Source organism: Sapajus apella, unplaced genomic scaffold (assembly GCF_009761245.1).
Source record: "Sapajus apella isolate SASKATOON/1434 unplaced genomic scaffold, GSC_monkey_1.0 scaffold60, whole genome shotgun sequence".
NCBI lineage: Eukaryota > Metazoa > Chordata > Mammalia > Primates > Cebidae > Sapajus > Sapajus apella.
Window position 1 is genome coordinate 9,191,049 of NW_022437000.1, and position 26,329 is coordinate 9,217,377.

The window sequence follows — 26,329 nt, forward strand, 5'->3', positions numbered from 1 at the left end:
TGTGTGTGTGTGTGTGTGTGTGTGTGTGTGTGTGTGTGTGTATGAGATAAAAGCATCCCTGCAAGAACCCCAGGAAATAGATCTTATTAAATTTTATTTCTCAACTTTTATTTTAGATTCATGGAGTACATATGCAGGTTTCTTAGCTAGGTATATTATATGATGCTAAGGTTTGGAGTGTGAATGATCCCTTTATCCAGGTACTGAGTGTAGTACCCAACAGTTAGTTTTTCTGCCCTTTCCCCCATAGTTTTTCCCACCTCTGGGAGTCCCTAGTGCCTACCATTGCCATTTTTATGTCCATAAGCCCAATGTTTAGCTCCCACTTATAGGTAAGGATGTATGATATTTGGTTTTCTGTTTCTGACTTATATTCATGTTGCTGCAAAGGCCATGATTTCATTCTTTTTTATGGCTATGTAGTATTTATTCCATGGTCTATGTATACTACATTTTCTTTATCAAACTCACTGTTGATGGGCACCTAGTTTGATTTCACACCTTTGCGATTGTGAATAACACTGCAAAGAACACGTGAGTACATGTATCTTTTTGGTAGAATGATTTCTTTTCCTTTGGATAATAAAGGAAATGATGTCATCAATGGTGAGTAGTGTCCTAAGCTTTTTGAGAACTCTCCAAACTGCTTTCCACAGTGGCTGAACTAATTTACATCCCTACCAACAGTGTATAAATGTGCGCTTTTCTCCTCAGCCTCACCAATATCTATTGTTTTTTGACTTTATAGTAAGAGCCATTCTGACTGGTGTGAAATGGTAGCTAATTGTGGTTTTGATTTGCATTTCTCTGGTGATTAATGATGATGAGCATTTTTTTCTCATGATTGTTGGCTGCTTGTGTGTCATCATTTGTGAAGTGTCTGTTGATGTCTTTTGCTCATTTTTCACCGGGGTAATTTATTTTTGTTTGTTCGATTAAGTTTCTTATAGATTCTGAATATTAGACCGTTTTCAAATGCATAGTTTGTAAATACTTCCTTCCATTCTGCAGGTTGTCTGTTTACTCTGTTGATAGTTTCTTTTGTTGTTCAGAAGCTCTTTAGTTTAATTAGGTCTCTCTTGTCAATTTTTGTTTTTGTTGCAGTTGCTTTTGAGGATTTAATCATAAATCCTGTCTGCAGGTCCATGCCCAGAATGGTGTTTCCTAGATTTTCATCTAGGATTCTTATAGCACCAGGTATTACATTTAAATCTTTAATTCATTTTGAGTTAATTTTTGTATATAGTGAAAGATAGGGATCTGATTTAATTCTTCTGAATATGGGTAGGCAGCTATCCCCACAACATTTATTAAATTGGGAGTCCTTTCTCCATTGTTTATTTTTGCTGACTTCATTGAAATTAGATGACTGAGTATGTGGCTTTTTTTCTGGGCTCTCTATTCTCTTCCATTGGTCTAAGTGTCTGTTTTGGTACCAGTACCATAACGTTTTGGTTACTGTAGCCTTAGAATTTAGTATGAACTTGGGTAATGTAATGCTTCCAGCTTTATTCTTTTGGTTATGTTTGCTTTGGCTGTTCAGGCTCTTTTTTGTTTTATATGAATTTGAAAACAGTTTTTTCCAATTCTGTGAAAAGTGACATTGGTCATTGGACAGGAATAGAATTGAATCCATTGCTTGTTTGGGGCAGAATGGTCATTTTAATGATATTGATTCTTTTAATCCATGAGCGTAGAATGTTTCCCCATTTGTGTCATCTGTAATTTCTTTTACCAGTGTTTTGTAGTTACCTTTGTAGAGATCTTTCACCTCCTTGGTTACACATATTCCTAGATATTTGCATGTGGCTTTTGTAAATGGGATTGTACTCTTGATTTGGCTTTCTTGATTTGGCTGTCAGCTTGAACATTATTGGTGTATAGAAATGCTACAGATTTTTCTACGTTACTTTTTATCTTGAAACTTTGCTAAAGTCTGTCATTTATCAGTTTCAGGAGCCTTTTGGTGGAGTCTTTAGGGTTTTCAAGGCATAGAATCACGTTGTCTGTAAAGAAAGAGACTTTGACTTCTTCTTTTCCAATTTGGATGCCTTTTCTTTCTCTTACCTGATTTCCTATACTATGAAGCCCTAGTGAACAGAAGTGGTGAGAGTGGGGATTGCTTGCTTGTTCTGGTTATCAACAGGAATGCTTCCGGCTTTTGCCTGTTCAATACGATGTTGGCTGCAGCTTCGTCATAAATGGCTGTTATTATTTTGAAGTGTATTCCTTTGATGCCTAGTTTCCTGAGGATTTTTATCATGAAATGATGTTGGCTTTTATAAGAAGCTTTTTAAAATACCTATTGAGATGATTATATAATATTTGTTTTTAATTCTGTTTATATGGTTACTCACATTTATTGATGTGTGTATGTTGAACAAATTTTTCATACCAGGAATGAAGATTACTTGATCACGGTGAATTAAATTTTTGATGTACTATTGAATTTGTTTTGTTAGTATTTTGTTGAGAGTTTTGTATCTGTTCATCAGGGATATTGGTGGTAGTTTTCTTTCTTTCATTTTTTTTTTTTACATTGTGTCATTGACAGCTTTTGTTATCAGTGTGATGCTGACTTTGTGGAATGAAATAGAAAGAAGCCCTTCCTCTTCAAGTTTTCTACAGTTTCAGTAGAATTGATATCAGCTCTTCTTTTTATGGTAAAAATTTGCTATGAATCAGTCTGTTCCAGGGCTTTTTTTGGATGGTAGATTTTTTATTATTGAGTTAATTTCAAAAGTCGGTATGGATCTGCTCAGTGTATCAGTTTCTCCATGATTCAATGTTGGGTGATTGTATGTTTCCAAGAATTTTTCTGTTTCCTCTAGATTTTCTAGTTTGTGTGCATAGAGCTCTTCATAACAGTCTCTGAGGATCATTTTTATTTCTGTGGGATTGGTTATAATGCTTTCTTTGTCCTTTTTTTTTTACTGTCACTGGTTTAAAATCTATTTTATCTAATGTAAGAATAGTGATCCCTGCTTTCTGTTTTGTTTTCTTTTCTTTTCTTTTTCATTTGCATGGTAGATCTTTCTCCCACCTTTTACTTTATTTCTATAGCTGTTGATACGTGTGAGGTGGATCTCCTAAAGACATTAGATGGGTGGATCTTGTGTTTTTATACAACTTGCCACTCTGTGCCTTTTAAATTCTTACATTTAAGAATGTAAATTGTGTTTAGGCCATTTACATTCAAGGTTATTATCGATATGTGAGGCTTTGATCCTGTCATGAAGCTCCATGCTTTGTCATTTCTATTGCATTTTTGCTTTATAGTGTCTGGGAGCTATGGACTTAAGTGTGTTTCTGTGGTATCAGGTATTGTTCTTTTGTCTCCATGTTCAGAACTCCCTTATGGGTCTCTTACAAGGCTGGCCTACTTGTAATGAATTCCCTTAATGCTTGCTTGTCTGGAAAATATGTTATTTCCCTTTTGCTAATGAAGATTCATTGGGCAGGATATGAAATTTTGGTTGGAATTTCTGTTTTAAAAAAATGCCAAAAGCATATCCCCAGTTTTTCCTGGCTTATAAGGTTTCTGCTGAGAAGTCTGCCTGATGTGGTTCACCCTATGTACATGATCTGCTTCTTTTTTATTCTCTCTCTAGCTAGCTTTAGGAATTTTTTTTCTTTAGCATTGACTTTGGACAGTCTGGTAACTATATGCCTTGGTGCTGTTCATTTTGTATAATATCTCACAGGTTGTCTCTAGATTTCTTCTATCTAGATGTCTATCTCTCTAGCAAAATTAAGGAATTTTTCTTGAATGATTCCCTCAAATATATTTTCCAAGTTGTTTACTTGTTTTATTTTCTTTCATAAATGCCAGTAATTTATAGGTTTGGTTGCTTTACATAATCCCATATTTCTCAAAGACTTTGCTCATTTTTTAAAATTATTTTTTCTTTATTTTTGTCAGCTGTGTTAGCTCAAAAGACTGGCTTTCAAGCTCTGAAATTCTTCTGCTCGCTTCAATCTATTGATAAAACTTTCAGTTGTATTTTGACTTTACTGAAGTAAGTTTTTAAATTTCAGAACCTCTAATTCTCTGATTGATTTTAGAATCTCTGATTAATTTATTTAAGATGTTTATCTCTTCTTTCGTTTCTTTGATTGCTTTAGAAGTTCCTTTGTGTTGATTTTCAACCTTGTCTTGGATCTCAATAAGCTTTCTTGTAATCCATGCTTTGATTTCTTTACCTGTAATTCTGAATTTCCATTTTTGTTAGGGACCATTGCTGGAGAGGTAATGCAATCCTTTGGTGGTATCACTTCATTCAGATTTTTTATGGTACTAGAATTCTTGTATTGCTTCCTTCTGATGTGGAGAAACTGGCACTTCTAATTTTTGTAATTACTTTTATGCATGTGGAATTTTTCTTTTTCTTTCTTTCCTTATAATGTTGTTGTTAATTATTATTATTATTCTTGTGTTTTCTTTTCCTCTCCTGTTCCCCCCTCCCTAGGGGTGTGACTATAGAGATTGCTGGGTACAGTATTTTAGCTTTGCCTCTATACCCCTATGCACTTTTTTGGGGCAGGTTTTGTGCTGAACTTTGCAGTTCATCCTACAAGCCTGTAGATGGTATTTGTAGCTAAGAGCTGGCTGGGGCCAACATGACAGCATATATATACTTGTTCATCGTTTGCTGGCTGAAGCTCTCTGTTGCCTCAGGCAGTGGGCTGGTACATGGAATGCACAGTAGCCTGAGCTCCTTGCTGAGCCTGGGGGTCAGGGGAGCCAGGAAGGGCAGAGCTGGACTGGGCAAGTCCACCCACAGGTCCCCTGTTGGCAGGCACAAACACCAATGCTAAGAGAGAATCCAGTGGGTGGCCACCAAGCACCCAGAGGTGTGCTTAGACATGGAGCTGGGAAACCACCTAGCCCCCAAGTTATCTGCACAGGGATGTGGGAGTGGCTAACTCCAGGAGAGTAGGTACTCTAGATCCCTGGAGATGTGCCTGGGCATGGAGCAGAGAGCCCCCCTGCACAAAGACCTCTGAACAGTCATTCTCCAGGCAAGCAGGTGCTGTAAATGCCCGAAGATATGCCTGGGCATGGAGTGGAAAGGATCTCACTGCACCATGATCCAGTTGGGGAAATGTCGGATGGCTCGGACTGCTGAACCAGGTCAATGAGTATTCCAAATGCTCAGAGATCTGCCTGTGCACAGAGCAGAGAGAGCCCTGCTGCATTACAATCTCGGGGGGTAGGTTGGTACACCCAGCAATGGCTCACACAGATCAGATCCAGATCACCAAGCTGGCCAGGGCTGCAAGGCTTGCCGCCCAGGAGAAACTTCAGCTGTAGCAGCTCTCCTCTTGCCCCAGGCCTATGGAGAGAACACAGAGCGCCTACTGCTGAGGCACTTTTCACAGTTCTGGCTGTGGAGGCCCATACCCCACTCCCGAGCAGGCCGTCCAGTCTCAGTCCCAAGACGAGTATGCTTGCAGAGCCACAGTGCAAGGTTGCTAACGAATGGCTGCCTTTTTAGGTGCCCTGATTAAAAATGGCATCCTGCTCCCAGTGCTGGGTCTGGGAAACGTCTGAGTTTTTCTTAGTATCTCTCCCTCAGAGCATCTTTCCAAGCCTCTTTCGCAGTTCACTTCCTGAGTTAATTCCAGAGCTTGGAAGAAGCAAAATGCTCTCCCTCGGCCAGGGTGCCTGAGGTCCCCAGAGGAAAGGAAAGCCACAGAGGGGAGTTTTCTGCCTTTCTCCTGTACTGGGGCTTCACTCACTTTTACCAGTCACATGCGTCCCTGGGGCTGTTTGCTGGTGTTCTCTCTGGGATCTGGGGTGTCATTCACAATCTGGTAGATTCCTGTTTTGCTTCCTGAATTAAAACTGGGTTTTAATTGGGTTGATCTTTCTGTACTATTTTGCTGTTTCCAGGTGCCCAAGGCACACTGAATGCCTCTAATGTGCCATCTTAGAAATAAAAATCTTAATTTTATTGCAGCTAAATATTTTGATAACATCTAACCACTTTTCTACTCATTTGAGAATATTATTAGAGATAATAATAGTAAAACACATTTCTAATGTGTCTAATTCAGAGTTTTAGCTATTAGACAGATTAACACATTTATCAGAGAAAAGTATGCAAAACATCAATATTAAAAAAGGCACTGGGTGGCACTATCAATAGTGTTGTCATACTATCATAGATGCTGCTGCATATATATATACACACTATATATTATATATTATATATACTATTATAGTGTATATAGTATATAGTACATATGTACATACATACTATACAGTGTATATGCATAAATTATATATATAATACATACTATATACACTAGTATATATAATGTACTAATAATATATACTATATATTATATATATAATATACTATATATAATATCTATAATGTATATTATATACAATGTACTATATATAATATACATTCTATAGTATATATATTATATATAATATATATATTATATAACATAATGTAATATATATGATATAATATATACAATATTTCTGTATCTATACACTATATGTAATATATATACACAATATATACAATAGTTCTGTATATTATATATAGCATATATATAATATCCTATATATTATATATTGTTATAGTATTTATAGTGTATATATACTATACATTATATATATACTCTATATACAGTGTATATTTAGTATATATATTAAATATAGTATATTTAATATACATACTAAATAATATATAATATCACTGTATATAGTATATATAGTGTATATATACTATATTTCTGTATATATTATATATAGTGTACATATACTATACTATATATGTTATATATACTATATATACACTATTACTTTACATATTATATATAGTATACATACACTATAATATATACAGAAATAGTGTATATAATATATATGATATAATATATAATATATATAATAGTGTATATTCTATATATAGTATATATAATATATAGTATGTTCTATATATAGTATATATAATGTATAGTATATTATATATGCACTATTTCTGCATATATATTTTAATATACTATATATTATGTATACATAGTATATATAAAATATCTTTACTATGTCTGATGTCTCTGGATAAACACTGAATCTCATTCATCTTCAAATTCCCTATAATCCCAGTTCTTGGCACATGTAGAAACCCAGTATTTCTGTTTTCTTGACTGAAGACTTACTATCTTAAATCAGCAGTTTATAATAACAAATGAGATGTTTATCACTACCTGCTGAGATCTGCAGGAAAGATATTTAAGTGGAGGAGAATTTGTCCTAGGCATGTTGCAATATCTCACCTGGTTAAATATTTCTTGATAAATAGAACAACATGCAATAGTGACTGATTATTTTTCTCAATTGTTTCTTACACCAAATACGTTAGCACAGTAAAATAATTCACATATTGTACCTGTAACCTCTCCCCCATGAAATTTCTGCTTGTTGATAATCTTAGAAAAATAAAAATTTAAAGAGACCTAAACACTGAGAGCAGCAGAGAAAACTTAGGAACGATTGAAAAGTTAAGGAGACAAGATTCAGATATCACATTGAGTAGCTAGCTCTTCTGTGAGCCCAGTGAGATAAGATAAAATTCAGATATTTTGGCCTATGTTGCCTGATAAAATGCTTCCTATTTCTCATAAGAAAGATCATTTGTATTATGTTCTGCTAAATGTGGGTGACCTCCCTGGGTCCCCAGAGTGAGCCACAGGCTGGAAAGGCTCATCATGCCCCAGCTTCCCAGGGAGAAGCTGCTCTGGACATGGCCTTCTGTGCCTGAGGAGTGGTTTTGGTGGAATGTGAAGGAGAATGAATCCATTTCAAGTATGAAGAAGCCAGACTGGAGAGGTCACTGGGAGTCAGTTTCAACAGACAGACCCAGAGGAAGGCTGACACTGACATTAGCCTTCTACCAGGGGCCTGCTTCCTGCCACTCCCCAGAGCATTCTGGAGTGAAGACGATTCCTACCCCATGGGATCAAATCACCCAGAAAAGAATGAGCTGTGAAAGTGCAGAAAGAAGCCAGAGAATGGCTATGCCCGTCTGTTTGCTCATTTGTTTTCTTAAAGAGGTTTCCTGAAACATTGATTCAATCAAGAGAAATGCTGTTTCATTTTTGGTGTTGGTGTGAAAACCTCACTGCAGCAATGAAAGTTCAAATTAATTACAAATTAACATGTTTTCTGCCGGGGTTACTACAAACACTTCATACTCCTTGATTCGAAGCAAATTTTGTTTTGTTTAATTGACTTTGAATCTTTTTAAATGACTGAGTTAATTTAATTATATACATAAATATTTTGTAGATTAATTGGCATAAATATAATGTGTTTTGTGTTTGTAGCATAGTGTACACAATTCTGCACTTCCAGAGAATACCAGAGAGGCTAACAGCCTGCATTTTATAGTTGATTGTGATAGTGTGGCTGGTACTTCATTTAACTCTTTTGTGATTAAAGACTTGTTTTTTAATCCTCCATTTATTGTTTCAAATAGTAATCCTATTGTTTGACTATCTTTTCTCCATATTACATACTATAATTATTATTACAAGCACATTTATTCTAAGCACCTGTGTTACTTCTAAATAGACTTCCCTTAGACAAGGAATTGTGTTATGTTTGAAGAATTCCCAAGATCGTAAAGCCCCTTAGAAAATGTGCTGATGAGGATACATGGATTTGCAGAATTGTTAACATTTTACTCCATTACTAATTGAAATACGCATACAGAGTTTCTGATCAAGTCCATTGTTATTAGAACAGGCACCAGGATTTCAATGTTTAGAAAAACACTCGTATTTTAAATATTAGTTTGCCTTCTCTGAATTAATAATTAAATTGTCATTGATATTGTGCATATCACTATTCTGTATAATGTATAGTAAAATGTGGTATATGTATATCTTATTGTAATTTTGTCTCTACACATCTGTTCCCTTTGCTGATTTGATGCCTGGATAAGCACTGAGTCTCATTCGTCTTCAAATTCCCCAGTAATCCCAGTTCTTGGCACATGTAGAAACCCAGTATTTTTGTTTTCTTGACTAAAGACTTACTATCTTAAATCAGCGCTTTATAATAACAAATGAGATGTTGATCACCACCTGCGGAGGTCTTACCTGCAGACCTTGACTCAATGACAGATGAGTGAATGCACTCTCACACCTGGTTCAGTGATTCAAATGAGCTAGAGATGGTCGTCAGCAGCTTTCAGAGGGCGGAAATGCAGCCAATCGACCAAGACCCCCTGTACATACACATGTTTATTCAGTAAAGATTTCATAACAGGTTTTATGTCAACACACTTGTGGATATTTAACATTGTTAAAAGAGTGGTTTTTACAAATGAAAAAAGCTTTAGTTTCCCAGGCCCAGAGTAAACACTATTAATGGATAATTCCCCTTTAACCTCCCCCTGAGAGGACCATCCAGCACAAAGTTTACATGAGTAAACAGTTAAAGTAGAGACAAAGGGATATGGGGTAAACAGATTTAAACTGGGAAAGCCTTTTATTGTCCCTGTCTTTTTCCTAAGGGAATGGACCAGCCGTCTTAGGCTGTCCCAATGAAACCTTTCATCCTTCCAAAAGGTTTGAGACTCTAATTTATATTTTTCCCTAATATTTCCTTAATATTTTGCCAACCACCCTGAGTGAATCTCAACAAACAAAACCACAAAACATTGTCTGTCACAAGTATACAATTTGCTCAAGTCAATCTTTACAAAGCTTGTCCAATTCCCCCAAGCAGCATGGCGTATTACAGCCATTACCTCTATTACAGCAATTTCCAGCCTAAAATGTAACATCTTCTATGAGTAACAGGAGGGTAGGAACCTTGTTTGATTCAGGTCTATGACTCCGGAAAGGAAGCATGATTGGTATCAAATTAAACATTTAGAAAGTAAATCAACTGTTGAATGAGCAACACTTGAATTTGCTGTGATGATAAGAATGTCCATCTAACAAAAGGAATGAATATTCTGGCCCAAAAGAGGAAAGGCATGAAACATTTCTTTAAGTACCCATTGCTCAAACATAAACACTGTGCTTTTAGCTTTCCACACGGAGGAAATTAATTGGCGGTTGGTAAACTGGTGCCTTTAACTTGGTGCTTTACCTGCAAGAATACTGTTTACCAGGACCCCATCCTTATTATATACAGGTTTTGCCAAAATGCAAAACGAGTTAAGTAACATGTCATTAGACCCTACAGCGAGTTCCTGATCTAGATCATTATATAGATGTAATACTTTTGTTTAAGTGTGATGTCATCAGCATTTTGAAAGCATCAAATGGAACTTGTTTCCTCTGGTTTTGTTTTGTTTATTTGTTTGTTTTTGAGATGGAGTCTTGCTTTGTTGCCCAGGCTGGAGTATGGTGGTGCCACCTCAGCTCACTGCAACCTCTGCCTCTCGGACTCAAGCGATTCTCTTGCCTCGGCCTCCCAAGTACTGGGATTACAGGTGTGAGCCACCACACCTGGCTAATTTTTTTATTTTTAGTAGAGATAGGGTTTCACCATGTTGCCCAGCCTACTCTTGAACTCCTGTCCTCAAGTGATCTGCCTGCCTCATCCTCCCAAAGCCCTGGGATTATAGGCATGAGCCACCATGCCCGGCCTTTTTTCCTCTTTAGCTAAAATGTGTCATAGATTCCAATTAGCGGTGATTTCAGTTTCAGCAGGAAGAGATTTCCTCTCTGAAAATGGAACTTAGTGGGAAGTGAGAAGGACATTTAGAACAGTTGCGTTAGCAAATCAGCTGATCAGGGTTCCAGACCTGAATAATCAGAGCGCAGCACAGCACATGAGGCTGAACTGTACTAGAGGGAGTTGTATCTCGGACTCTGTCTCTTCTAGATTTCTTCTTTCTCTGCTGAACTTAGAGAGTTCTTGCTTTGTAGCAGTGTTTGTCGTAGGACCATTTTTCTGGGAGATGAGATAAGAAATAGTAGGAGGTTAGAGCAAAAGTAATTGCAGTTTCTGTCATTACTGTTAATTACTTTTGCATCAACCTAATAGTAATAAAAGAAAATATACACCTTACCCTTAAATAAAACGTTTTAGGATCACCTGTTAATATTGAAGGCAAAAGGGACAAAGGGAGGGGCACTTTCAGTTGTATGTGATAATGAAGACATGAAGACTGATTTTTCACTTTATTAGTTCATTTGTGTAATTTAATTTCTAAGCCTCACTTTGTTTTTAATTCCCTGACAAATCAGAAGTAAATGTCTAATGACATAAATCTTGCTAATTTAGAGTTTTTATTTTCATAAAAGTTGAGATTTGTTACCTATTTGAAATATTTGATACCTTAAATATAAGTATTAATGTTAAATCATTAAAAGCAGAGAAATGGGCAGAATGATGCTATCAGAGCAATTACTAAAAAATCATGTCCAAAGAACCTACAACATCATGATTCCATTTCAATTTATTTCTAGGGAAATATATACTTTTGTATGTTTGAAAATTGAAGATAAATTTGTCAGAGATGATACATCTGAGTTTAATCATATTTTCCTTATAACTCTTTTATTAATATTTTAATCGCTATCATTGGTTTGGACAACTATAGAGTTATTTTCTAAATAGGAACAATACTACAGAATGGCAGTAGTAATGGTATATGAGTCACCCAGTTTTGCGAGGTCAGAATATTGCTTCATTTCCTAAGTGTATGAGAAAAATATAATAGAATGCTAATTATTTCTCCGAGTCAACAAACATATTAAACCCAGGATAGGCATGCCTGCTGGTCCTGTTCCAGAATCCATCTTTCGTAAAACAGGTTTTAAATATTTTATATTGATTCAGTATGTTTCTACGTAACTGATTGCTTCACAGTTTTCTTCTGTAACTTGCTTGGATTTCTCATGCTGACATCTCTAAATTAGAATACTGCAACTGGAGCTGAAGCACATCAGTGCAGCCTTTACAGATAATTAGTTTTCAGAACTTTTTACTTTCCATTAATTTTTGAATGTAAATATATGATGGCAATTAGAAAATATGATTGGGTCTTTTCTGGAAATTTTCTTTAATATAAAAGTGATTGTGACCTGAAAGTACAATTCATGGCCAGGGACCACTTATTTGGAGAGTTGTTCTGTTATTTGAACTTTGTTATTTCATGAATAGGTTTTTTTTATTCCTTCTTTACTTTCACAATTTTTACATTGCTGCCAGAAGTCTTCTCGGCATTTGCTTTGAATTCTGTCTTCAGTGTATCTCTCACTGCTGAATAGCTTTTTTTTTTTATTGAAAATATATAGCATATAAGTAATCACAGCAATGGTTCTGAAAGACATCCTCAACTAGAAATTATTTGAAAAACAGGAGCCAAATCCCATGCAATAGAACAGTAGGTATCAAAATGGAACCCATATTTCTATTCTGTTTTATCTTGACTTATTAGGATTAATTATAGTTAACTAGGCATTTTTACTCAACTTTTAAAAAATTATAATATTTAGCAAAAAAGAAAATTTGGGTTATTTAGTTTTATTTACTTTATGAATCTATTCTGAAATAACCAGATCTAATATCCTATTACTGGTGTCATTTAGTTGCATACATTGTTTTGGATAAGATTACCTTAGCAGGTACAGCCTATATTTGAATATGTTTTTGTGGTTGAAAAAAAACTCCCTGAGCTTTATTTTAAAGATTATCTGTATGTTATCTATATAGTATATAGATTTTACTCATTTTAAGTTGGTCACTAAAATCTCAATTTTTTTTTTTTTTTTTTGAGATGGAGTTTCGCTCTTGTTACCCAGGCTGGAGTGCAATGGCGCGATCTCGGCTCACCGCAACCTCCGCCTCCTGGGTTCAGGCAATTCTCCTGCCTCAGCCTCCTGAGTAGCTGGGACTACAGGCACATGCCACCATGCCCAGCTGATTTTTTGTATTTTTAGTAGAGACGGCGTTTCATCATGTTGACCAGGATGGTCTCGATCTCTTGACCTCGTGATCCACCCGCCTCGGCCTCCCAAAGTAAAATCTCAATTTTAACGCATCTTTGAAGCTGGAGGTGCTGGTATTTCTAATTAACATGACAGAAAGGTTTTCAGCACACTTCCCCCATGCTATCCTGAAGCCTGGCTTCTGAGCTGTATACATGGAATAGGCGTCTTTGTGCCTGAGGGTAGACATTCCATTTTTTCAAGGTTAAATTTGCTGTTTGCCTAATTATCTTATCAGTAAAGGCAATCAGACTAAGTAAGTGGAGTGTTTAAATTTCTGTTGGTCACTATTCCTTCCCTCCTCCCTATATGTCTTCCTTCCACAGCATCTCTGATCAATATTTGTATGTTTGTTTCTTATACTAAACTTTCTTCACTAAATAACCTTTCCTAATGCATCTTTCATTGGAGTATTTGTTTCTTTTGATTTTGGCTAAAAAAAAGGGGGGCGGAGGGCTGGCTTTTATGGCATCAATTTTTATCTTATTTTGCCAAGCTTTGACCAAAGGAAAAGAGTGGAACTGATGTTCACTATGGACTTATCAACCAGCTACATATGCCACTTCCAGATATACTGGGAATCTATTGGGCAAAAATGTAACCAGCTAGGTATACATATGGAAACTCTGAAATACATATGGAATCTTTCAGGTGTATATAAAACTTTCTGTACATCCAGTATTAATTTAAATTTTATCAGAATCCACCAGGAATTTTAAGGCATAATCTTTACCCGTAAGCAAGTTGATAACATTTAATTTTATGTTAAATAGGAGCTATTAAATATTTAAATGTATGAATAAGTGAAATGGCGAGAAGAGAATGTATTGGTCAGTGTTCTCCAGAGAAACAGAGCCAATAGCCAAGAGGATATAAATATATACAGAGATAGAGATGGATTTTTTTTTTTTTTGAGACGTAGCCTCGCTCTGTCACCCAGGCTTGAGTGAAGTGGCACGATCACAGCTCTCTGCAGCCCTGACCTCCTGAGCCCAAGTGATCCTGTCACCTCAGCCTCCCAAGTAGCAGGAACCACAGGTGCCGGCCACTGCGCCCAGCTAATTTTTGTATTTCTTGGACCGGGCAATTAAAATTTTCTATTAGTCCTGCTAAGCTGAGAGAAGTTGCTTGATACATCTGTGGGTTACGTTCAGCACGATGCCGCTCACACGGTACCCCCTGAGCACGATGCCGCTCACACGGTACCCCCTGAGCACGATGCGGCTCACACGGTACCCCCTGAGCACGATGCGGCTCACACGGTACCCCCATGAGCACAATGCTGTTCCTACGGTACCTCTATGCACACTATGCTGTTCACATGGTACCCCAGGAGCATTTGATGAAGGTCATAGGTGGAGCCTAGATGAACCTGCCTAAGAATGACTTTGTCAGCAGTAACTATCTGTACATGATCATGTGTCTGAATCAAATAAACTGTAACATTTGCATGCTGTTGAAGTTTCGGCGTAGGTGCCTACATTAGTTGGTATTTAAGACGCAGAGTTGGGTTGAAGTTTACCCTCCCTGTTAGTGCTGTGGGCATGGCCTTACACAATGCTTTCTGGTCACCTCCTCCCCTGAGGAGGCCTTCGGCACCTGTTTGGCCTCACCTGTGACATATTTCTGTGTGCATGCATGCTGCCCTCCACTTGTACAGAACCCTCCCTAGGCTGAGATGTCTTGGTGTGAGTTAAAGAAAGTTCTGCCCACCTCCCCTCCAGGCAGATGCCGCTCCCAGGCTTTGACTTGTTAAACTAATCCTACCATCTTCAAGGCCAGGCCAACCGACGCGTTCTGAGCAAAAACTTATTTTTCTCTCCATTTTACTACTTCACTCATTTAAATATCGGCAGCTCTGTGTCTGTGCTTCTGGCTGTGTTTATGCTGGACACAAGGCTGAGCGATGAGTTCAGGCTGGGGTCAACCCCTTAACTGTTGTCCAGGACCTTCTGTGCAAGACACAGCCACCCTGTCTGTCTCCACCCGCCGGCTCTCCCAACTAGATGTTTTCAAGAAACGAATAATTGGCCACATGAGTATTCACTATTTGTAAGGTGGCGAGAGTTTTGAATTTGTTTCGCCAGATGTTTTGAAGAATTATTTTGACTGATTAGAAAAATATGGATGAACTATTCTGGGAATGTCACAAGATGCGAAGACTTTCTGAATGTGTAATATGCTAAAAGGATTCTGTTCTTTTCCTGAATTTATTAGATTCTGTTCTTTTCCTGGAGACCACTGACAAGGTTTTCTCTTTCCAAACAAAACAGTTTGTGACTCATGTATTAATACTTTCCAGGTGGAGATTTATGTTTCTGAATGCACGGTTAATAAAAGGTTGTGCTCATATTCCTTTAGCGGGGAGACTTGAAACTTAAAATTAGTTAATATGTTCCAGATAGTTTGAAAACAATAAAGAAAAGAATTTCTTTTTCAGGAGCAAAGTAAGGGCGGGTCGGCAAAAAGCAGCTCTGGGCCATTGTCATTAGCAAAGTGTGCTGTCTGTATTGATACCAACTGTTTAATTTTGCCTTATTTAGCTTCTGTTTCTATATTAAACATGACCAAGTAGAAGGCAGCTCTGCCCGCAATAGACAAGACACTGTTCCTTTGTATTCGCACAGCAGATTAAAAGCTGAGCGTAACATTGTGTTTGTAGTCTGTGAGCCTCTGACTTGGTGAATGGACTATGCACGTTTGTTTTTTAAGTAGTAGCATTTTTGTTTATACATGAACCTTCAATCCCAGCGTGCCTTGGGTACACAAGGAGGCAAACAAGGGTTGATTCATGGGCACTGATCTCTGCGCCTGTGGAACAGGGCCACACCTGCACCCTGGAGCCTCAGTAGGTGCCACCACAGGGAGAGCACACGGGCCTTTGAAGTTCCATGGGGATGTTTTGGGCAAACAGTCAGTGTTTGTATTTGATCTTCACATCATCTCTATTCCCACTCCTTAGAGGATGCCGCACGCTGGATGGTAATGTTTTTTTTGTTTGTGCTTCCACATAGCACTTCTTGAAAAACATTTCCAGTGTGGACTTCTCTGTTACAAAGGAAAGCTCTCCTGTGATTCAGTTCATGGCTTAATCTTATTCATGTGTTCTCAGGTGACATAAGAAACGTGTTCCAAGGCTTGTTTTACTTTGCCTCAAAGCAAAAGTATCAGCACACACCTCCACGCTTACACCTCACATGTATACACACATTATTTTGGCTGTGTTATTGACTCACTTTGGATGATGTAGCATCAGCTTAATCTTTGTTGTCAGGACAATAAACACATTGGTGAAGTGGATGAGTTAATTAGAAATGGCACATCATCAACAGTTGTTGTTACTGACTTATTTTCAATAAATTTAACTTGTCAGGAAAGCCTTTTCTTGTCCAAAGCCCAAGTCGAATTCTATACAATTGTAATACATATTCATCTAGTTTGCTACTGTTTCTTCTGTAAGAAGGAAGACACCTATAGTTTTGGAGAAGGTGTGCTTTTTTCATACTTATCAATAAAAATTTAATTTAAAACTTAGTCTAAAGAGAGCACCATTAGACTTTGTGAAGAAAAGTGGGTGGGAAGAACCAAGGAGCTTACAAAACCAAACCAGAGATCTAAAACTAGTAAGTGAGTTTAGCAATTGACAGGATATGAGAAAAGTGAACAAAATCAATCACATGCATTAATCATTAACAGTGAATGTGTGGAAACTGAAATTTAAAATATAACACCCTTTCCAGTTTCTGCAGGAAAATGAAATACTTAAGCATACACTTAACAAAACATGTACAGAATCTGGAGACTGAAAATGAAAAAAAAAATGAATGAAAAAGAGATATATAATGTTTATGTATTAGAAGATTCAGTATAGTAAAAATGTCAATTATCCCTAGGGTGACTTATAGATTTAATGTAATTCCTGTTAAATCTTAGCAGTAATAAGACACATATGCAAACTTATTCTAAAATGTATATGTAAAGGCACAGAATTCTAATAACTAAAAAAAAAAAAAAAAAAAAAACTTGAAAAAGAAGAATAAAATCAAAGGAACAACTCAACCCATATTAAGGCCTACCATACAGCTAGAGTAATCCAGACATTACCGTATTGATAGACAGACAGACACAATGATCAAACGAAGGGAAGGGAGAACACAGAAATAGACTCGCACAAATATCCTCAGGTGATTTTCGACAAACATACAAAATACTTGAGTGGAGGGAAGATCACCTTCAACAAAAAGTGCTGGACAACTAGGCGTCCATAGGCAAAACAGGCGAAACTAAAATATTCAAAGCAAAACCCGAATCTCACATAGTATGGAAAAACATCAAGATGATCAGAGACCTAAATGTAAAGCATAAAGCAATACAACTTTTAGGGAACAAAAGAAGGAAACATTTGGGATCTATGGCTAGGCAAAAAGAACTTGAGCCTGAAATCAAAATCATAATCAACATTAAGAAACATTGATAAATTATATGACATCAAAATTTAAAGCTCTTATTCTTCAGAAGACTTAATTAAAAATATGATAAGATAAGGTTCAGGCTGGGAGCAAATGTTGCAACCTTCATATCCAACAGGGGACTAATATTTAGAATATATAAACGCACTCCAAATTAACAGTAGGAACATAAAAACTTGATATTTCACCAAAGATGAATATATGGATGGCACATAAGCATGTGAAAAGGTGTTGAGTGTTACTAGCTATTAGTTAAATGCACATTAAAACCCTGGTAAGATACTGCCACATACCTATCAGAACAGCTCAGATAAATAATTGTGACAGCATAAAATGCTGGTGAGGATGTGAAGAAACTCACTGCCCCATGCATTGCCAGTGGGAATGTCAAACAGTACAGCCATGCTAGAAAAGACTTGGACAGTTTCTTATAAAACTGTAAATGCAACTACCCTGTGACCCAGGTATTGCGCTTCTCGGCCTCTATCCAAGGGAAATGAAGGTGTATGTTTACACAAATACCTCTATGTAAATGTTCATAGTGGCCTTATTCATCAAAGCCCCACTAGAAACACTCGACGTCCCTCAGACGGCTAAGTGGTTGGTCACATTGCCGTGCATTAACGCTGGAGCACTACTCAGCAACAGAAGGGAGTAGCTTATCCACACACAGCAACCTGGAGGAATCCACAGAAAACTCTGCTCCCAGTCTTTGATTCATAATTTGTAGAGCTCCTTTTACTTTTTCTCTTTAGGAAAATTTTTATTGAGAGCTTTGTAAACTTGGTAACAGATTTAGGAATAATTTAAAAGCATTACTTTCCTCAAAACATTTCTTTGTTTTGTCTTTTGTTTGCTTGTTTTTTAAGCTCTGGGATACATGTGCAGAACTTCTTTTTCTTATGATTATCTATAATGCTTTTTTGATTTTTAGAAAGACTGGGGAATATGGAAAAGAACCAAAAAGAAGAAAATGATTGATAAGCACCACAGACACCTGTCTTGGAGAAATCCCCTGTAAATCGGTGCACACACTTCTCCAGCTGATGTCTGTTCCTTCCTTTTAGTGTCACTTTGTTTTCTTGGGACTCCTGTAGCTAGTTCATGGGGAGAGAGAAAAAAACGCCAAAACCTCATGATATGAAGTTAATCAATGGAAAGTGAATTTTGCCCCAGCCTAGAGGCCGCGCAGAGTTTGATTGAGTGGGTGCCTGATGACGAACACTGTGAGGGCAAAGACTGCGGGGTTTCCTGGACACCTTCCCCAGGGCCCGTATTTTCCCCAGGGTGTCCTGCCAATTAAATACCTGTTGAAATTATGATATCAAGTGGCACTTTTCACAGCAGTTATGACTTTTATGTGATTTGACACTTTAAGAACATGGAAGTTTATTTTTCCTAGAGCTTGCCTCAAGGAGAAATAACCATGCATAAATAATTGGTGAAAATTTGGAGAGAAGAAACGAACAATACATAAGGTAATAAACAGCAGTGATGTAGACAGATTTCTGGTAAGGAAAGGTATTAACTAATCTCCTTTAGTTGCCAACTCAACCCAACACTGAAGATCAAGACACCTCTTCACTTCTTAAAAAATAAAGCTGTATGTAGTTGATATCAGTGTTGTTAAAATTTCTATGGAATTGGACTACCAAATTTCTACAGTGTTTTTATCCTTTTTCTGTTAATAAAATGTAGGATGCTTTACAGATTGCTGACTTTCAGGAGAGGTGGAACAGCGAGGTCTTCAGTGCATCCCGTCACATTGCAGGAAACTCCTAACTGAGCCTGGGAGACACTGGGCTCAGGGCCAGGACGGTGTGTGCTGGTGTGACAGCGGCTAGCTTCACAACTTTAGACAAACTTCACTGCCCTTATTTCTAAAATAGGTAAAATGATGGCTCCTTTTGTGAACTGATGTGAAGACTAATGGAGGAAGTGTCTCAAAAACACCCGGCGGAGAATTTGGCCCGTCAGTATCAAGAAATATTAGTTCCCATAGCCTTTCCCTTTGAGTGGAATTAGTTAAACCGTATTAATCCATCTGTAGTTTTCATCAATGCATAGCACCTGTGTTAACAGTCTTCTACCCCATGATAGAAAAAGCAGCCAGAATATTCCCTTGATCTGCCAATCTTTTAAAAACAAAACAGCAGTGACTTAACAAATGCTATCTCCGAAATGTCTGCCTCTGCACATGGACATATCGAGATGCTGCCAGCGTTCAAGGTTCCAAAGAGGATTAGAAAATAGGCTGAAGCTATAGACATGTGATTTTGACTCATCAAAGACTCATACAGAAGGCATTGAATATCAAGTTAAAAGGTCTGAATGCTGGGGTTATGTGACCGTGAATTAATAAGGGGAACAGTTGCAAACTCTCAGACAAAACCCTTGCTTTTGATTTTTCTAGGATGATTCCAAACCACTGTGTTGAGATTAGTGGGATACACCTGTGGAGCTGAAGCTAGTCCACTGGCCACTGGGAAGTCCATGACCCGTTACCCATCATTGGTCCTACCTATTTTAAATTGCTAAAAAAAAAAAAAAAAGAAAGTCCGGAATGCCATTGTAACATAGCACCTAAGATTGTCAACTTTTGGGCGATTCACGTTTGTATACAACAGTCATGTGTGAACTATGATCTTTTCCTTTTACCAATTTATTATTTTTATCTGTCTGAAAAGTATAGAAAAGCATATTTTATAGTTTAAGATGCTTAAAACTTTTCAAAATATTTATTTTACTTGGCACAGTTATTTATTTTATTAAGAGCTTCATTAACGACAGAGCACATTGACTAAAATTTCCCACATATGCAAGATATAGTCATTCCAGGAAATACTCCTCTTCCGTACATTCATTGCAACCTGAGTGTAGGAAGCATACCACACGCAATGTTTCTTTTGTCATTCACAAAATCACCATGAAGAGAAATGGAGAATTTTAAAATCTATTCTTAATTTATTTTTACTCTGTTTTACGGATAAGAAAGATTTAAATGTTTTGGTTTTTTATAGAAATTGTCAAATAGTACTTAAATATGTCTCTAGATTCTTGGTTTCCATATTTTACCATGCATATTTTTTTATGTGTTTTTTGCCCTTATGTGATATTTCATGATTGAATGATGTCAAAGGGAAAGTTAGCATTTTTAATCTCCAAATGTGTGGTTTGTTAAAAAAAAAATTCTGCTACTAACCTTCCCATTTTAAGATACAGTCTGACTCATAATTAGGAACCACATTTCAGGTAAAATCATCGTAGATGCTATCGAATAGTGGGAGAATTTGAAGCATTGTTTCAAAGGCATTGTGTTTTTTTCTTTGTCTTGTGACATGTTTTCTGGCTGCAGAGGAAAACGCTCCCCACCAAGCTGAAGGCATCTTTCGTGCCATCAGGCAAACTGCCCTTTCACATGGTCTGCTTTGAATTGCTTCCTGTCGGGTCCATTACATAGTTAACAGACCTGTCTGCAGCTAGCAGAATTATTTCCCAGGGCTCTATCTACCCAGGATTTAACTGAAATAAAAGTGCCGCTCTGTTCATACTTTCCCATGGAGCAGGGCAGAGCTGCTGCAAATCCTGGGATAAAAAGTAAAATAAAATGGGGGATGAGGAGGTTTAAAGAAATAAAGTAGCTGGTGCAAGGCCACGGGGCGCTTACTGACTGATTACTTATCAAGAATTGTGAAAGATACATAATGTTTTGCCCACGTGACTCGAATGATAACAGGAGCCAATTGTTTTTTGCGAGACAAGTGGCCCCTCAATGGAATATTAACCTGTGCAATGATCAAGTAAGCGGGCTAAAAAAAGATAATGTCAGGAAGATGCATGGAAACCTGCTGTGAGGGCCGGAAGTATGGAGAGGGGTTACAGTTTTTTTCATTAAGATTTATCACTAGGGCCAGTGTGTGGTGGCTCACACCTGTAATCCCAGCACTTTGGGAGGCCAAGGCATGCAGATTACTTGAGCTCAGGAGTTCAAGACCAGCCCGGGCAACATGGCGAGACCCTGTCTACTAAAAATACAAAAAATTAGCCAGGCATGGTGGCATGTGCCTGTGATCCCAGCTACTCGGGCAGCTGAGGTGGGAGGATCACTTGTGCCTGGGAGGCAGAGCTGTGATGAGTTGAGATCACACCCTGTACTCCAGTCTGGGAACAGAACGAGACCCTGTATAAAAAAAAAAAAAAAAAAAAATAAAAAAAAAAAAAAGATTTATCACTAAAGTTTTATAGATTGCATACAAAAGGACCCTCTGACCATGGTAAACCAATCTCTTACTGATGTCATTGCCCTTGACCTTTTCATGTTGTTCCGCTGTCCCAAACCCCAGCTTGCTCATCCTCCATCAGGCATTTGAGGAGCCCTAGAGGAAGTGACTCAACCCAGCCGCTGGTCTCCATGGCCACCTGGGCATGGCACGCCGCAGCGTGAGCTGACCTCCTGTGGCTTGCCGCTTCGCAACTGTGTCCCCCTCCACTGCAAATGTCTTAGATGCCTATGACCTTCACCTGGTCATCTAATCCTCAACCTCTTTCTGCAGTGAGAGGCAGACCTTCTTCTGTGCACCAAATCCACACTCTCCCCCTACCTCATCCGTTGCCCCCTCTTCAGTACTGTCCACAGCTCCTTGTCTTGCAGTCCTTTATGCGTTTATCTGTGCTTCTGACTCAGCAGGTTCACATTCCGGAGTCTCTCCCATGCCCCAATCCAGCCCCTAGATTGTTCTTCCACCCTCAGCAAAAATTGAGGAAAAATAAGTTCTCACAGACCCAGCTCACATGGCCACTGCAGTCTGCCCATCGCTTCCAAACATGACAAACTCTTTTTCAAGTCGTACCAAGGCCTGGGTGCTTCTCCAATCTCATCAATCTTTGCTCATCTCACCTTAGACTCCAGTTTTGCAGACATGGATGTATCTTCCCCGTATACATGATGCTTGACCAGAGCCAATGCCGTCTGCTTTGCACATGTTGCTGATTATACCAGGGATAACCCGAAAGCCTGGGAGTTGCTTGGCAAATTCTTACATGGCAACTGCTGGAACCAAAGCCTGGTTTTCCCACCCTGTTTCCACATTGTCCGCTGCTGGGGGCGGTCCCCTTCCTGCACACTCACACCTTGAGTCTGTCTCTCTGATTTTACCTCCCTTGTCTGTGGCTCTGGATACTTTATTTTGCTGTTGTTGAGTCCTTTTTCTTCATTTCTCAGCTTCTTGGTATTGCCTATATTAAATAGTGATTCGTACATGTTTGTTGAGGGAAAGGAGTAAATAATGGCCTAATCAACCATCTCACTATTAAAAGGTACCAACAAGGAAAAATAATAATTTACTAGAAATTAGGCGTCTTTACTTCAAATGTTAATTACGAACCATATGAGAGAACCTGTCGAATTTTTGTATGAAATACATGAATCACTTGTGACCTTCTCCTGTCACAAGGAAAGGGACTGCTGAGGTGAAAACCGAGTAAAACATGTAAGTACGTCCTGGTACCACAAGAAATAATGCTTTCCTTCCCTGAGATGTCATGTGCTGTTATGCATCAAAAGCTTTGAAAACACATGGGGACACCATGTCCAGTGATTCTCATCATTTTAGACATGAAATATAGCACAAGTGACTTCTAACCACAGAAGTCTGACCAAAAACCAAGCCGTAACGTGATGTGCCTTGTATCCTAACAGGTATTTGAGCCAGACCATGCAGGATGATGCGTCAACAGGGGAGCGTTCTCTGAACAGGGAGAAACTGGCTGTCTTGAAGCAAGCCCTGAATGTCGTTGGCTTCAGCAACTTGGTAAGTCATGTCGTAAATATCTCACTGAGAAAATCAACGTTCTACTAATTTATACAGGTTATTCATTCAAAAGCATTGACTCAGCCCCTATCACATTCCAGATGTTGCCGAGGACACTGATGATTCAGCTGACAATAGGCCCCAATCCCTCCCTCCTGGAGCCAAGGTTCTAAGCAGGGCAGGGGGGCAGGACTTAAGCCACATGTTAAGGAAGAGAGGAACTAGGAAGAAAACAGAGCAGTCAGCACAGAGTGGCAAGAGAGAGGGTGCTGTTTTCAAGAAGGTGGACAAAGAGCCCTTTCTCAAAATGAATATAATGTATATATGTATAACCTATATATGTAAAATATATATTTTATAGTCTATTTAAAAATATTTAAAATATATTTTAATAAACCATAATTTTATAACTGACAAATTATACTTTTAAAATATAACATAAATTATAAAATATAATGTATGTTAAAATATAATTTGTAAGTATATTTTATAAATATAATTTCATATATTTAAAATACATATAATATTCAAAATATATATTTTATATATATATCCAAAACAGATCAAATAACTTTATATTTGATCAACCCATGGAAAAACTGATAAATCTGAAGTAACTGTTCATATTAAGAATCACTTGAAAATTAACATAATCACCTTGTTAAAACGTCTTCTGGAACAATACAAATTTTTTAATATTGTTATAATCGCACAGAATTGCCGAATACCTGCAAGCTTATGAAGCTGAAAAATTTCACTTCCAAAGTTTTAGCCCATGGCTGTGCAGTAGAAACGTGTCCGATGATGGAAATGTTGGTGGCCTGCGCTGTGCCGTACAACAGGGTAGCCTCCAGCCACATGTGGCTCCTGGACACGTCAACTGTGGCTAGTGGGACTTAAGAAATAAAGTGTTAATATTTCTTTGTTTTAATTAATGTAAATTTTCATAGCTATATGTGGTTAGTGGTTGCTGAATTAAACACCACCTGTCCAGTGAATCAGACATAAGAAATGAATAAGACCCTAAGCTTTGAGTGAGACCTGTCAGAATTCTCTTCAATCTCTATTTCCCAGAGGCATTATCTCTGCCACCATTCAACATGGTGGTGTTTTGGATCATGGCCAATTTATGGCCAATTCCTCATGAATATTTAATGTAATATCACAGGGATAACTTGGACATGCCACTAGTTCACAGCCCAGATGTAGTCACAGATTTAAATTTGTTCTGTTTCTTTTTCTGAAGCCGATACTCTGATGGATTTGGGTCTGTGTTTATTCCCTTGCCCACACAGCTGTGGCTGATGGGGCAGTGAGTGGGTGGGGAGGGTGGAGAGGTCCTCCAGGGAAGGGGGAAGGAAGTGGGGCTCACCCCAAATCAGTGAACGCAGGGGCACCTTGCTGCACCCACCCTTGCCGTGTTCAGAGACTGGAGCTGGAGAAGCCTGCAGTCGCGTGGCACCTCGTTCTGTTTTGCTCTGATTACCCGGCCTCTGTTTTTCTCCTTCACTGAGTCCTACCCACTGGCACTGTTCTGTCTTTGCACTTGCTGCCATGGCAGTTTTTTTTCCCCCTCCTCCCATGCCTGAAGTGCCTGCTTCCTCCTAGGAAGTGAAGCTAGGGATATGCATAGGAACCATTCTGCTAAATTACCAGTCGCTTGGAAACCGGGCTTCGAAAATTCATGACTGATGCTCAAAGGCAGGGCAAGCAAAGTCATTTTCTGACTAAGGTGACCCGGGGAGACTCGCAGAGCCTTTTTGGTAAAAGAAGTAGGTACACACTAGCAAAAAACATGAAATGAATCCCTTCATCTTGATCGCGGGAGTGACTTGAATGGTGACAGTTTAGTCCACTTTGGTGGGATAGATTATGTGCGGTAAGATTCAAAGGAAGGTATTTCTGGGCGAGTGAAGTCCTCGGATCAACACTTGTGATTGGGGTCCTGAGGGATCTGTTCCCAACAGTGCCTCCAGCTCTCCCATCTAGCAGGGCGGCAGGAACGGCTGCTCACTAGGCAGACACACCGCATCGCAGCCTCCTCTCTGCTCACGGAGCAGTTTGGTTTTACGTTTGTCATAGAATCCACCACACTGTATTGCACGTTACAGTTATCTTCACAGCTCTGTCTCCATCACTAATTTGTGAGGTTCTTGAGAACAGTACCGATTCTTCAGCTGTCTATCCAGAGGTGCCTATCTTGCAGGTCCCAGAACCTGTCATGAAGATTAATTGATTAAAAAAAAAAACAAAACGCTGGGCATGGTGGTGCACGCCTGTAATCCCAGTACTTTGGGAGGCCAGGACGAGAGGATTCCTTGAGGCCAGGAGTTCGAGACCAACCTGAGCAGAATAGTGAGACCTCCATTTCCACAATTTTTTTTTTTAATGTATTAGCTGAAACATGCCTATAGTCCCAGCTCCTCAAGAGGCTGAAATGGGATGATCACTTGAGCCCAGAGGGTCAAGGCTATAGTAAGCTATGATTGTGCGACTGCACTCCAGCCTGGGCGACAGAGTGAGACCCTGTCTCAAAAAGGAAAAAAAAAAAAGTAAGTTGACAAGTAAAGTAGTTTGAGAGGCTTGAATAATGTCATTTTATACAGCATAAGTGAATTAAATTTGAAATACAAATTTATGATTGAGGGGTTAACCAAAAACATTTTTGTGTGTATATCGCCTTCATAAAATATTACTATACCTGAAAACTAGAGGTCATTCTTTTCAATGCTCTTATTTTAAAATTGGTAAAATCATACCTTATTATGAAAACTACAGGCTCTAGAGAAAATCATGGAAGTCTCAAGAAGTATATTGTCTCCACTGCATATTTATAAAGCAAATCAGCACTGTTCTTAGAACAACTTCCACAGTAGCTATGGAAGGAGTTTTTGTTCTCAAATTACAGATTAGGAAGCTGAGAACGTAAGAGGCTGTGTCACCGCCCTTCATAGGCTCAACCTGTTTTACTACTGATCTCATCATGCTAAATATTTGACTTTCTAGAGAAGTATGGTTTAACTTGCAGCTTTTTCTAGATCTTTCATTCTTGCCAAAAAGTGACTGTCCAAA

General features: G+C 38.2%; 1 protein-coding gene across 1 annotated transcript in view; it reads left to right on the top strand.

Moving 5' to 3' along the window:
* Nucleotides 1-26,329, top strand: part of MYO16 (myosin XVI) — a 563,966-nt gene that overhangs the window by 292,395 nt on the left and 245,242 nt on the right. Inside the window, exon 17 of the mRNA XM_032246200.1 lies at nucleotides 23,146-23,257. Coding sequence (XP_032102091.1) covers nucleotides 23,146-23,257 — 112 coding nt within the window. The remainder of the gene's footprint in view (nucleotides 1-23,145; nucleotides 23,258-26,329) is intronic.